Raw genomic sequence first — 15,026 nt, forward strand, 5'->3', positions numbered from 1 at the left:
CATTATGTATCAATTGACAGTGTTATATTTCCACTTGAAAGCCTTCTGAGGGACTGAAGCCGACAGTGTGTCTTTAGTTACTAGAGAGAAACATAATTTCTTATTCGGAGTTGGACCTGTCAGGGCGTCTCTGACTGTGCTTACCTATTCTTCGGAGGTCCTGGGGTAGTGCTAGTGCCCTGGTACCCTACTAGGCAAAGAACTCTTGCTCTTTCCTCAGAATGTAGACACTAGTCAGCCACAACACACATTTCTGTAAGATAGTTTCTTTTACTTTTTATATGAAAATCAAATAGAAATATGCTAATATTTTCTTTCCTGCTCACCGCTTGTTCCCAAGCCATAGGACTTCCAGTCCCACCACTGTAGCTTTCTGTGCTCTCGTTGTAGTGGTATCGCTTTCTTTTCTTTAAAATTAAGTTGTAAATTTTTGGATTATCATGTTTCATATCAGCCTCACTGATTTTCACATACCGCATAATTCACTCACTTACAGTTTGTGTTGAAGTGATTGTTAGTATTCTCGGAGTTGTACAGCCACCACCACAATCAAATATGGACCATTTCTTACGCTCTGAAAGGATTTGTGTTCTCTAGTTATTGCCCCCGAGCAGCTATTAATGTACTTTCTATCTCTCTAGAGTTGGCCATTCTGGATATTTTGAATAAATGCTCTTAAAAACAGTGTCAGCCCTCAGAGCTCCAAACCTAACAGTTCATGTTGTAATTCTGGGGCCATTTCTCCCATTTATTTACTCAGTCTTTTTGAGACAGGGTCTCACTGTGCGGTTCAGGCTGGTCTTGAACTTGCAAGGTTCCTCCTGCCTCAGGCTCCTGAGTGCTGGGATTAAAGGAGTGCACCACCACACCAGGCCAGTTTCTCTTTTTAAAGGTATTGTTTTTTAGGATGTGGTGGTGCATGCTTGTAATCCTAGCACTTGGGAGATTGAGGCAAGAGGATCTACCAAGTTCGAGACCAGCCAGGCTACAGAGTGAGCTCAAGGACAGCTTAAACCGCATGGTGAAAGCCTGTCTCAAAAAAAGAAAAAAGAAAAAAAAAGTGTGATCTTCTCAGGGATTCACCATCCATGGGGAAATGCCCTTGTTCTCCCTGTCACCATTCCAGGAACTGCATTAAGGCAGAATCCTATGGATGGTTAGCCCAGAGGTCCAAGCACAGCTCCTCAGCCAACCATGGCCTCAGTATTTCATTATCAGAGGTTCAGGTATGAAATTTAGAAAAACACTATGCTGTTCAATGCTTTCTGAAAGAGAAAGTTTCCCTGTGCCCTTTTATAGCTCTGCTTATTTGAATTTCAAAGGTAGGCTTGTTGTATCATGTACCAAGGCCTGAACCGGAAACGTTCCCAAGGTAGCCTGGGAAGTGACACAAATTTTAGTGACTTAAAATCACAGCATTAAATCACATTTTAAGAGACTCATTCTAAGGGGCTGGGGATTTAGCTCAGCAGCATAAGTACCTGCCTTCAAGTAGGCAGTCGTGAGTTTGATCCCTGGTACCGATAAAAATGAAAAAAAAAAAGACAAAAAAAATTAAAAGAAAAAAAGAGACTCATTCTAATCACGATGTTAGTATTTCCCCATGTTTGCAGTGCTTACAAAGGTAAATTAGTAAGATTCAAATTCCAGAGGATTTGAGTGTCATCAGTACAGTGTGGTTTAATGGGCAGACCCAGCGCCCTCTGGAAAGCCAGAAAACTGGGGTTTACCATAGCTACGCCCCTCTCTCACGTGATTGGTCATGAAGGCTGCATTAAGTTGTCTCTTTGATAGTTTTGTAATTGCAGAAGGCTTCTTTCTGTCTTTGTGTTTCACGGTCAGTTATTTTATGGAATATCTCTCAGTTTGGGTTATAGGGAAAAGTTGTAAAAAACTTAGAAATGAACCAAAAGATTATCAATTATTTCCAGAGAAAAAGCAGATGCTGTCTTGAATACCTTTGCAGGTTTTCTGATTTCTGTGTTGGCTTTGAGACTTTTACTGTGCTCCTACAGTTTTACAACTCTAGGTTCCGGGAAGACCAGTAGCCATGCAAATGATTCTTGTCTGTAGGACATTTAGGCAGAGGGCAAATTTATTATTACCACCTGGGTAATAACAAGTTTTCCAGTTTTTATTACCTATTTTTCTTTTTAAACAGGATCTTGCTATTCAGTTCAGTCTGGTTTGAACTTACTTTGGAGCCCTGGCTGACCTCAAACTCGAACAACCCTCCTGTCTCAGCCTCCCAAGTGCTGGGATCACAGATGTGCATCCCCATGCCCGGTTTTTAGTACTATTTTTAAGTGCACGTCAGCTCTTCCATTTGAGTGTCTATGGGTAATGCTTTGGATCCTCTATCTAATTGGTCATCACATCTGGTTCTGTTACTAAAGTGATAAAACCTTTAAGAAAGTTTGTCTGCTTCTTCATGATCACACTCAGTTGATGCAGTTTGTGTGGGATTTCTACAGAGTGATAGAAATTTTATTTTCTCAACACATCATATTAAGAGGCACACGATATCTATTCGCCCCATCTATTTGCCCATTAGCAATGCTGGTGAGCCGGATTGCTGGATACAGGAGGTGTTTGCCTGGTTTTTCCATTGTAAAATTCATGTTTTTCTTTCCGTCATTAAGTATCTTTTAGGGCTGAGGTGGGGCTCAGTGGTATAATGCTTGGCAGTGTGTGCGAGGTCTGGATTTGGGCCACACCAGGGGGGGAAAAATTTGCTGTAAGGATATTACTGGTTTACGCATCCCCTGGTGAGTTTTGCTTGAGTGAGATATTAGTGTGCTGGTTACTCATTTGGGGTTTTCCGGTTCCTTTTATTTTTTGTTTATTTTTGTCTTTTGGGGACAAGGGTCTTACTATGCCGTTCAGGCTGGTCTTAAGCTCACTTTATAGCCCAGGCTGGTCTTGAACTTGCAATGATCCTCCTGCCTCAGCCTCCCGAGTGCTGGGGTTACAGGTATGTGCCACTCTGCCTGGCTTTTAGTACCTTTTATATTTACTGTAAAAGAGAACTTTTTCCTCCTTCCATTTATTTACACCAGTATGGACTCAGATACTAAATTTATTCAATGGTCTGTGACCCATTACCGTTACTGACTTTGGTGTTCAACTGGCCAGTGTTTGGGGGTGGGAATCTCCTCTGGTGGGGTCCCACATCCCTCTGCCCAGGTGTATGAAGTAGGCCTCTCCTCCGGCCCCAGCGCCACATCCGGCTGTTTGAAGGTCCCTGGTTTGGAGATCCGCGGACTGGTCATACTCTTGGCCACTGGGATAACTGACCATTCCCAGGCTGCCTCAGCAGATAAAGCCCTGTGCCTTTTTCTTTTTGCAGAACATTCTGGGAATCACTTGATAAGGATTTCTAAAAACTATATTATTTTTTGCAGCTTCATCGCCTTCATTTTACAGTAGGCCATAATTTCTACAAAATGCCCTCCTATGTTAGAGTATTTAGGTTGCTTCCAGTATTTTACAATTAGAAACAATTTTGGAATGAATAGCGTTATTTATTATTTGTTTTTGTTAATCAGAGTTGTGTTTATTTTTCTTTTTCATATGCAAAGGGTTATTTACTTGACAAAAACACAACATGATACTGTCTTTTCTGTTGTCATTGTTTGTTTTTGGAGATAGGGTTTGTATTTCAGGTGTGCCTTGAACTCACCAGTTAGCCCACACTGGCCCTGGAATAGCTGTGGCCCTCCTGCCTCAGCCTCCTGAGTACTGGGTTTGCAGGAGTCTGCCACCATGCCCAGTTACCATACTGTTTTCATCTCTGTAGCTTTGTAGTATAACCCGAAGTCCAGGATTATAATGTCCCATGCCTTGCTCTTGTTGCCCAGGCTTGCTTTTGCTATTTTAGGTCTCTTCTGGTTCCACATGAACTTTAGGATTTTTTTTCCTAGTTTTGTGATGAATACTATTGATATGGTGATTTGGGTTGCATCAAATCTGTGTATCAGTTTTGGAAGTCTGGTTGTACTGACTATATTGGTCCTGATTATACATGATCAAGTCCTCACCAATGGTTGTTTCTCAGAGTACCCTATCACTTCTTTGCTTAGGTTAATTCATAAGTATTTAATTTTTCTTGGTATTCTAAAAAGTTGTTTCCCTGATTTCTTTCTTGGTAAGTTTATTATTGGTATACAGGAATGCCTTTGGTTTTTGTGTGTTGATTTTGTATCCTACTGTACAACTGAATTTGGTTATTCTAGGAAACTCTTCTAATTCTTTAAAATTCTACATAGATGATCATGTCATCTGCAAATAATGATACTGTGACTTCTTCCTTTCCTATAAATATTCCTTTTGTTTCTTTCTCTTGTCTTTGTTATCCATAGAAAAGAGATTTAATTAAGTCCAGTTCTGTCTGATTGCACAGGTACTGGCCTTCTATAGTATGAGTTTTTCTCTTTCTTTCTAGTGCTTTATTAACATCCTTACATATATGTCTGTACCATATCTTTAAAACACATTACTGCTTTGTCAGTTTTTAATTTATTCTTTAACCTTTACATATTGCCTATTTAGCAACCATTGAGCTTATTCTGCTTTTCATCTTTTTAATTCTTTCCACCCCATTTTCTTTGTTTTTAATTTCTAATTTTTGAGGCAAGGACTCCTTATGTAGTGCAGGCTGACCTTGAAGTGCCTCAGTCTCCCTAGAGCTGGGATTACAGGCGTGCACCACCACACTCAGCTTCCATGTTTAAATACTGCATTTTTATTTCTGGTGGTGGTGGTAGATGATTCTTTGTGTTGCTGGGTCTCTTCTCTTTCACTCAAGTTTTTGCTCCAGTAGCTCACTCTGGTCTCTGTTTTTTCTCCTAATAGGCAATGTGACATTTCTTATTTTCTGTTTATAATGGGAGACTCAGACGTGGCCAGCTGCCGTTGCCTGCATCTGCCTGGTAGTCCAGGAAGTGTTTCTTGATGATGTGCTAGAGACACCAGTTACTGTCTCCTGCTGCGACCTTGTGTTGTCTTTTATACCCCGGACTGGCGGAGTGGCCTCTGGTGATCACATATGTAACTACAATAAGTGACACTATTCGTACCAAATGAGTGCACCCTCTTGCCCACACGTGACGGCGCCAGGAAGGGTACCAGACTTAAAGTCTGTCAAGCATCTTATACCTTCTGACGGTTTGAACGAAACGGTCCAGAGCTGTATAAGACGGTCGTATAGGACAGTCTTGTACAGTCTTAGGGTCACGAAACTGGAGGTATGGAGAAGGAGGACCCGAGAAGGTCACAGGCAGGCAGCATGCAAAGAGCTCTCGTTCCGTTGGAGGGAGGAGAGGATGTGGTAGCAAACTGGACAGCCAGAGACTCCAACATAGGCAGCGCTGCTGCTCATGGCCTGATCTTCAGCAGGCTGGCGTGAGTAACTTCTGACCAGATCCAGCATATCTCTTATCATTATAGTAAATTTTATCATTAGAATAAATCTTGAATTTATGTGTGTGTTTCCATTTCTTACAACTAATTATGCCCTAAGACCAGTTAATTACTTCTTGAATCTGATTGGTTTTAATAAATGTGTACTGTCTTGCTATTGTTACATTGTATCATGCAGGGGCATTTTAGTCCCACAATATAAACAGTGGGAGTCACAGAGTGGTCCTGAGATGATTTGATAGTGTCAAATGATCACATCTATGTTAGAAGTTTGAACCTGGAAGGGATGTAAGCAGAATAACTAACTCAGTTTCTGGAATTTTAGGAACCATAGGCCAAGGGAAACTGATTTGCTGAATTTTGGTGTTAAACTAGGGTCCCCAGTAAATAATCCCTGTGGTCTCCTGATATCCAGCCTAGATTTCTTTTGACTTCTTGTGTGGATTTGAATGCTTAGACACCCCGCTCCCCTCAGTTCACATCCACCTGGAGCCTTAGAATGTGGCTGTGCTCGGATTAGCATCCTTGCAGACGTGATCCAGTTAAGGTGAGGTCACAGTGCCTAAGGGTGGGTCTTCATCCAATTCCATGGGTATTGTCTATGGAAGAATTATACACTGATGCATTTTTTTTTTTTTTTTTTGTCTTTTTGAGACAGGTCTCACTGTACAGTTCAGGCTGGCCTTGAGCTCACTTTGTAGCCCAGGCTGGTCTTGAATTTGCAATGATCTTCCTGTCTCAGCCTCCCAAGTGCTGGGAGAGATGCATTCTTTGTAATTGAAAACATAGATTTTTTTGTCGGGTACATCAGTCTTAAGTTTTTCATTCTTTAGAGCTTAGCTGTACTATTGAGGGTTTTAGGAGCTAACAATACAGTTTGTCCTGAGCTTGTCCTGGGGTTTTTGAGGTAAATGTCATTAGAAGAGTTTGGTTATTTTCTTCTTTGTTTTGGAATAATTAGAGGTGGCAGTTATATGGAGAGAGAGAGAGAGAGAGAAAACATGTTTCTTAATGGCTTGCTTTCTTTGTCCTCTCCCTCCCCCTCCCTCTGTTCTTCCTTTCTGTCACAGTGCTGAGGACTGAACCTAGGACCTTGTGCATAGTGAGCAAAGGTCTTATCACTGGACTGCACACCCTGCAGGCTCTTCATGGTCTTCTAATACACAGTCTAAAGTATTCTGCTCTTGTTTTCAGGTTGCTGAAGCTGAAGGAGATGTTTAAGTCTAAATTTGGCTCCATCCCCAAGTTTTATGTGCGAGCACCAGGAAGAGTCAACATCATAGGTATTTCAGTACTGTCTTCTCTTGTATTTCTCTCCTCCTTCAGTAAGATCTAATGTCTTGTTAGTGTATTTCTTTCTTCATTTTTCCCTTGTACAGAAGATTTCACATATTTGTTAAAAGGATTTCACCAAGATGTGCTTCTATGTAAAGGACACACAGTACCTTCATCTCAATAATGTTAATTTTCTCCATTTGTTTTCTACATCTGTGTAGCTTTTGAAATCCAGTAGTTCTTATCGTTTTTTTAGAGAATGCCACAGGTTACATTTTTAGCCTATAGTGAGACGTTTTGGTGGCTTCACATTTACTCACTGGCCTAGTGAAATCCTGACATTACATTTTTGCTTTTACAAATGTGGTCTACGTTCTTCAGAATTTCTAGGGGAATTTATCTTTTCTTTGGTTTCTCCGGTGGAATATCTTCGTGTTACAATTCAGTAGTCAACTATGGCTGTATCATGGTAATGCCTAGGATCTTTTTGTCCATCTCATAGACATAACTAATACAGTTTTAAGTTAGATTATATACCATTTTAATTCTTTTTATTTAATATATCATAAATAACTGCTTATGTTTCTGTATAAGTCATAATTATTTTAATAACTACAACCTGCTAAGTTGATACTGTATAATTTGCTTAAAAATTTTCTTTCCTGGCTTATGGATTACTTTTAGTTTCTTTTTTTTTTTTTTTTTTCTTCTTTTTGGTACCAGGAATTGAACTCAGAACCTCATGCTTGCCAGACAGGCACTATGTCACTGAGCTTTGTCCTTGGCCTATTTTCAGTTCCTATTACAGCCAGCAGTTTGATTAAAAAGAAAACACTGAATGAGAACAGTGTTAGTCATGCTATCACTTGATTATTTTGGTGAGATATCTATTTTCTTCATGGGTAGAAAGGCAAAGTAGGCAGGACAGAGAATGAATCTCTCTCTCTCTCTCTTTTTTTTTTTGGTACTGGGAGTTGAAATCATGACCTCATGCTTGCCAGGCAGGCACTTATACCACTGAGCTAAATCCCCAGCCCCTGAGAATGAATCTCTTGCCTGCGATTTAAATTGCTCGTTTTCCACAAAATGATATTGAATTTATTTGCTTGTATTTTGCTCCACAAGATGATTTGAATTTTCAACAAGACTTGTTGAGACAAATATTTATGAAGCATTATTTTGAAGCCATGTGGAACCTACTTTGCTGGCTTCTAAATTTATTGTAGATCAAGGTGGATTTCAGAGCCTATAGTATTTACATAGAATTGCTTCCAGCCAATTGTACCTTGCTTGTCTGTAGTTTTCTGAGCTGCACTGTCAAGGCTGCTATGGAGATGTTGGTTAGGATGTCACACGTGGTGTCATTATTGTCCCTTCGTAGAATTTTGCTTTGGCTGAGGGTGTGTGTTTACACTGTCTGTTACAGGTAACGCTAGTAATGTGTTGGCCATTTATATATAATTAATTATAGTGAAATGAAACTTACATTCATTTGTACCAGCACCTTTCAGAGCATTTTGTGAGGCTGTGCTGGCTGCTGTGAATGTGGGCTTTGGTTGCCTGAAGGTCACTTCTGAGTCTCCCTCAGCCACGGGGTCCTTGAGAGTGACTCCAGGTCTCTCTAGGTCCTGAGTGTAAGGGAGACGGTGGCTGCCAGCTAAGCCCTACAACATGGAAGAATCTCACTCTTGTGTTTACTGATTTAGAATGAACTCAGTTACTGTTTGAGGTGTCAAGTTGAATGAATCTCATCTTTTAATTCTGTCTTTGGTTTCCGCTGCCCTTTTCTCTATCCAGCCCACATCCGGTCAATGCCCAATGTCTCCCAATCTTTTAGATCCTGGTAAAAGACTATCATGGAAGCTGGCCTGGGAGTGACGGTGTCACTCGTTGTTTGATGTGGTGACCATGCAGCTTGTTTTTGTGTTAAGCAAGCTCATATACTCTCTGCATAAATGCAGGATTTGGCCTTCAGGGGAAATTGCTTTACCAAACTCTGTGGCCTTGTTTTTTGCTCTGTGCAAAAGATGTTTTAGGGAACCAACCATTATCAGAGACAGCCTTGAGCAAGATTTTTCCTTTTTCTTTGTAATCAAAAGGCCTCAACTGAAGCAATAGGGAATTTTTTCTGGTATACTCAATGGATCACTTTGTCCCACAGCCAGTTTTCAAGACAAAGCGGAAGAATTCAAAAATTTTCCATATAAAAATATTTGCCACTATTATGGTTGGTGTTTGGATGGCCCTCCAAGCCTCACAGAGTCTTGGAGGCAGCTGAATCTAGCATTTGTAATTGGTTCTCTGTCTAGTGCTGGGATTGGTAGTGTGAGTGCTGCACCTGCCCAGGGGTGGAGTCAGCATACAGTATAAGGGAGGGAAGAAGGCGCACGCTCCCCTTTTGTGCCTCTTTCCCTCTTGTCACCATGGCCACCATGAAGGGCTGCCTCTGTGCTACAACACCCTGCCTTGGAGCCATATAAGTATGGACTGAAACCTCTACAAACTGTAAGCTAAATAAAGCTTTCCTTCCTTCATTTTGGGGGTCAGATATTTTGTCTCAACCATGAGAGAAAAGTAACCAAGTCAGCCACCAAAACAAACCTTAGACTGTTATGTGACACATACTTTACTGAGGAAATAGAGAACATGTTTTTTCATTTCTCCTTACTGTGTGTCTATCTAATTATTATCTTGAGCCCTTTTCAAATACCTGCTATTTTTGTTTATTATAATAATTTTTCTACACAGGGAGCTGACTTTTCTATACAGTCTAAAATTTTCAAAAACAATTCATTTATATCTTCTCTTATGATTTCTTATCTTAGCAATAAAATCCTTCCTATTTTCTAAATACTTCTGGGCCCTCTGGAACCCCAAACTACATCTGAGGCAGTGCTAAGGGTCTAAGCAACAAAACATTCTGGATCTGTATTCTAGTTTCTTGCCAAAGGTATTTTGCAAAGACTGAGTGATGAACTCCACATTGACAGCTGAGTAGATGTTGGCACTGTTTTCTGAGAGGAATGCAGCAAGAGGACATGGATCTAGCTGGGTATGGTGGTGATGCCTGTAATCCCAGCACTCAGGAGGCTGAGGCAGGAGGATCATTGTGAGTTCGAGACCAGCCTGATCTACAAAGTGAGCTCATATCCATCTTGAACTGCATAACAAGACCCTGTCTCAAAAAGACAAAAAGCAAAACAAAACATGACATGAATCTTACAGATCTATTTTAGAGTTTGAAACAACGTTGGAGTCCAGGAAAGGCTGGATGTGTGCTTTTGAAGCTCACTGAGGAGGAGTGTAGATTTGGGTCAATGGCAAATAGCTTGAAATCAAAGCCCTTGGAATAGGTCAGTTGCTTAGGGAAACTGAATGAAGAAGAAAAGCAGAATGCTAAGGACTGAGGCTTGAGAGCAGGGTCATGCAATGGAAGAGCAGAATAAACAGGTTCCAAAGGGAGAGTAAGGCTGAAAGCCTGGAGGAGGGGGAGAAGACCAGAAAAGAATGATGCATTGGCCAGAGAAGCAGGACCAATGTGATAGTCTGCCACATGCCAGCCTGCATAAATCATACTTCACCGTCTACCTTGGTGCCCCTTAACTGAGTCCAGCTGGCAGCTGCAATGGGTGATCACAAATGGTGTCTAAAAGCCAGGGGGAAGCACTGTATTAGAAATAAAAGCATATGTCATGTGGTACAAACAAGTGGAGTGGAACCAGAAAAAAGTCCACAAGATTTTATCAGAGGGAGGTCTTTGACTCATTCTTCAGTTCACTGAATTTGTTGTACATCTCCTACGATGGTAGCCCTGGTCCCCACCCTCTCGGACCGACAGCCCAACAGCACATACCATGGTGTTCTTGAGCTCCTCAATGGCACTGCCTCTTGGCTGAGCCCTGCAGGGTCCTAAGAGTGAGTTTGGAGCTGGCCCAGATACTGATCCCGTGAAGGGCCCAACAAGAGAAGAGCAGCCTCTTTTTTTTTTTAATCTCCCTGGCTTGTTTTACATCCATGTGAAACTCCATGTGAAACAGAGACACCTGTAGTTAAATAATCTTCAAACATTATTTAACAGGACCACATAGGCTTCAGGAGCAGTTATAGGAATGTTATCCAGTCCAGACTTGAAGGGGGCTGGAGAAGTCTCTTTGGGAAGGTTGTAAGTGGTGACCTCTGCCTACAGCATTTTATCAAGAGAACACAGCTTGGGGTGCTGAGAAAGATCCAGGGGTCTAAAAAAATCTTTTCTAGAATGGAAAATGAAAGCATAAAAAAGTAACTGAAATAGTACATGGAATTCCTATGTACTCACCGTTCAGTTTAACTTATCAGCTCAAGCAGTCCTATTTTTTTAAAATTTTATTTAAGGAGAAAAAGAAAAAAAAGCAGAGAAAGGGTACAAGTTATACAGATTTACAGAAAAAAATAAACAGTAGGAAATCACTAGTTAATGGATTACATATTGTCATCTTAGAAATAATTGTTCAAGTCACAAAATTAAAGCTTATAAAGTGGACATTCCAACAGTGAGACTGCAAACAGTTCTGTTCAATGATCCAACAAAACTCAGTAATATCATTGTCTATCTTATACACTTAAATATACATGCAGTTATATTGTTTAGAGCACTTTCTTTTCCTCTCTTTTGTACAATGACAATTACACATTTTGGGTTTTGTTGCTCCCACAGTTCTTATTACTTTTTTGGAAGAGAGTAGAACCAAATGTGACATAACAGAACAGAGTCAGTCAAATCAAAAGGGTGGACATAATAGATAATGTAAAAGCATAATACAAGGTGATCAACAATGGTTACCATAATGCCTCCCACTATCTCTAATAGAATTGCCTATATAATCAGTTATAATAAAATTGAACAAAACAGTGAAGAACAAGACCAATAAAACCAAAACATTGGAGACATTATAGGTCTTCAAAAGTAGATAATAGTCAACCAGAATGGGCGTCATAATGAATCCCATTATCTTCAGAGCTGTTGCCTAAACTTTTGAACCTGGTACTATCAAGCAAAACAGAATAGAGGAACATCAGTCAAAACAAGATGGTGAGAGCAATTCAGGGCTTTAAATCAAGATACTGGAAAGTCAAAGTGGGTTACTATAATATATCCTGCTATTTTTTTTATTTGTTTTTCCCTTAATTAAAGGGATAAAAATAAAAAAGTAAATAATAAAATGGAGATTGAGATAAAAGAAGGCATAACAGCAAAACAGCACAGATCAAAACATAACCATTTAAGCAAAATAGTGTTTCACCACAAGATAATCCTACATAAAAGTAGTAACCATATTGTCTCTTTCCTTGAAATCTTTGAGTATAACTTCATATACTGTAGCATCAAATATATCAAAACAATGTAAAACCATTTAAGAGAATGACAGTATTACAGGGTATTTAGAATCAACTAACAGAAAATGAACAATGGTTTCTGTATAATCTCCTTGTCTATAAAAGTTTTTGCTTATACTACCATATATAATAAAATCCAATAAGATACAACCTGTTTAGACCAATGGAGACAGAAGGACAAAAGCTTGATGAGACTTCAAAACAAGATGATACTAAATCAGAATTACCTCTTAAGACGTCATTTTTTCCAAAATAGCTGTTCCTATCACCTAATCTTCTCTGCCTCATTTCTGTTGAGCTCTTTTTCTGTCATTAGTTGTCAGTTTGTCTTCTTCATTTTGTTTTCTGCTCCATTCATTGTGGCCTCTCTGCAACTGTTTCTGGAATCTTGGTATTTTTCATTTTTAGAATATCCTGCAGTAATCTCTGTAGAGTTGAATTGGTGGTTGCAAATTCCCCTAGTTCCTCTTTATCCTGGAAGCACCTTGTTTTTCCATCAATTTCTAGGGACAGTTGTGCAGGATATATCAATCTTGGCTGGAGTTATTATCTTTCAAAGTTTGAATTATTTCCCCCCACGCTCTTCGTGATTTGATGGTTTGTGCCGAGAAGCCTGCTGTAATTCTGATAGGTGTTCCCTTGTAAGTGATCTGTTTCTTGTCTCTGACAGCTTTTAATATTCTGTTCTTATATTGGATTTCTGGAATTTTGATTATTATACGCATGGGTGTAGCTCTGTTTGGGTTGTAGGTGGCTGGGGTCCTGTATGTCTCATACATCTGAGTATCTTTACCTTTTGCTAAATTAGGAAAATTCTCCTGGATTATTTCTGTGAGTAGCTTTTGTAGTTCATTTGTTTGTGTCCCTACTTCTTCTTTTATGTTCTTAATTCTTAAGTTATAGATCCTCTTATCATCTTCTAGTCCTTGTATTATTGCTGTTGGTTTCTTTGTTATTTTTAAGAAGTTTTTCATTTCATGCTCCCATATTACAAATCTGCCCTCCAGTTCAGATAATCTGTTCTTAGTTTCTTTCAAGCTGTTATGCCAGTTTTCGATAGAGTTTTTAGTTTCCTGGTAATCTCTTTCAACCTGCTTCATGTATTCTATGCTTTCTCTATTTTCTCCATCAAACAATTCTCCCCTCTTTTTCTGTTCTTCCAGTCCACCATCTGTTTTTTCTTGGGTGGTGCTTAGCATTTCTCTAACTATTCTGCTTATGTCTAGCTTCAGGTCATTAATAACTTCATTCCTGAACTTGTCTATGAGGCTCTGGAGATAGTGCTTTATATCTATTGGTGCTGTGTCTGCTATTGCCTCTTTCTCAGGATTAGGGGCCGAGGAGCCTTTCTTGTTGCTGCGTCTTCCCATATTCTTTGTTCCTTATATATGCAAGTGTATATAGGAGGCCCAGCTTCCTTCCCTGTCAGCCACAGTCTGATTGAATTGCGCCGGCTAGGTGTTCCTGCCCACCGCAGTGCACCAGGAATTTGCAGACCAGGCAGCCTATGCGGGGCCCGCCCCTCCAGGTCAATCTACCTTCAGGCGCTGGGACCTGCATTGTGCTAGCCTACTGGGTCTCAGCCAGCAGTGTCACGTAGGCTAGGCACTGCTCACCAATCCTGCTTGAGAGGGGGATACGTGACTGAAGTTGCTGCAGCGCCCTGTTCCCACAAGTCTGCCCGGTCCCAGAATGTCCTCTGTTGGAGTCTCCTAGACAGTGGAAGAGTCCCAGTTTCTCTCATTCACCACAGGTCAATGCACAGCTCCCTGCCCGTCCTGCTTTCAACTCCATTCACCGATTCCTGTTCTCAGAGCTTTCACGCGTCTCTCTCCCTGCCGAGCCGATATAGATGCAGCAGCAGCAGCGGCGGGAAACCCAAATTGCGGCTTCCAAGGCGCGGGCTCCAGCTTCCACACTGAGGCTTTTCTGCTCCTGTTATAGCACCAGGATAAGCAGTCCTATTTTATTATGAAGCAAGTAATAGAGTGTGTAAAAATACAGGGTATTTAGCATGGCAGTGGGAAGGGGAGTCACAGTGGGGACAGCGAGTGGAGAGAACAGAATGGAAAATTTTAGTGAAAAGTACCAAATTGGGAACTCATTTCATAGCAGAGTAGTGTTAGGTGGCAAGGAGTCTGCCTGTGGGCCTCTGCTGTGTGAAGGCCACGTGCAGCTGGTACGTAGAAGTCAGGGTCTCCAGAGCTCCCAGGGTAGGAAGCTGGGCCCTGGGTGATTTCTCTCACCAGGGTGCCGAGGTCTCCAGGGAGGAGGGAGTGGTAGGGAGAGTCCAGGGCAGAAATGAAGAGCAGGAGTGCAGGAAAGGGCCTGGCACTGCTCTGTGAGGGGAGCCAAAGAGTGCTGTGCTTCCCTTGGGCTTGGAGCAGGATTTTCCTGGTAAAGAATTCTATCCTAATAGGTGTGTTGACTGTTTCTGATTTAAAAAGTGGGAGATAGTTTTGTAAGTGATTCGAATATAGCTAATTAATCAGTGTGTGGTTGAAATGAATTTCAGTCTTTGTTACAAGATCATTATGATTTGTTTTAAAATATTGAGGATAGAATGGTTTTGTTATCTTTCCTTGCCAGTAGTTTCTGCTCCCTCTCTGACCTCTACCTGGGCAGGTTTTTTTGTTTTGTTTTGTTTTTGTTTAATGAGTTAAAAAATTTTTTTTTAATTTTAAAGAGAGTAAAACCAAGGAGTTTCAAAAATGGCGACTTGCTAGGGGATTGGGTGGAGAGTCTGCAGAGAAATCATACTAGATGCTAAAATATGACAACATGGAGAGGCCAGATGAATAGATAACGATTCTTATTAACCAAGGCGGTAACTGAAGGGAAAAAATAAAATTAGGAAAAGGAAGGATAAGCACGGATGGAGAGCTGAATCACAATGTTCTCACGAGCCCCACTCCATGCTGTACTAGGCACGCCCAGAGGATTTAAGGTCATGCTGA

At 40.7% G+C, this 15,026-nt stretch overlaps 1 protein-coding gene across 2 annotated transcripts in view; it reads left to right on the forward strand.

Moving 5' to 3' along the window:
• Galk2 (galactokinase 2) overlaps nt 1–15,026 on the forward strand; it is a 108,682-nt gene that overhangs the window by 15,190 nt on the left and 78,466 nt on the right. For both annotated transcript variants that reach the window (XM_005004568.4, XM_003471862.5), the window contains exon 2: nt 6,616–6,704. In XM_005004568.4, coding sequence (XP_005004625.1) covers nt 6,616–6,704 — 89 coding nt within the window. The remainder of the gene's footprint in view (nt 1–6,615; nt 6,705–15,026) is intronic.

This window comes from Cavia porcellus, unplaced genomic scaffold (assembly GCF_034190915.1).
Source record: "Cavia porcellus strain 051 isolate PalLab524CR breed Dunkin Hartley unplaced genomic scaffold, mCavPor4.1 scaffold_1, whole genome shotgun sequence".
Lineage (NCBI taxonomy): Eukaryota > Metazoa > Chordata > Mammalia > Rodentia > Caviidae > Cavia > Cavia porcellus.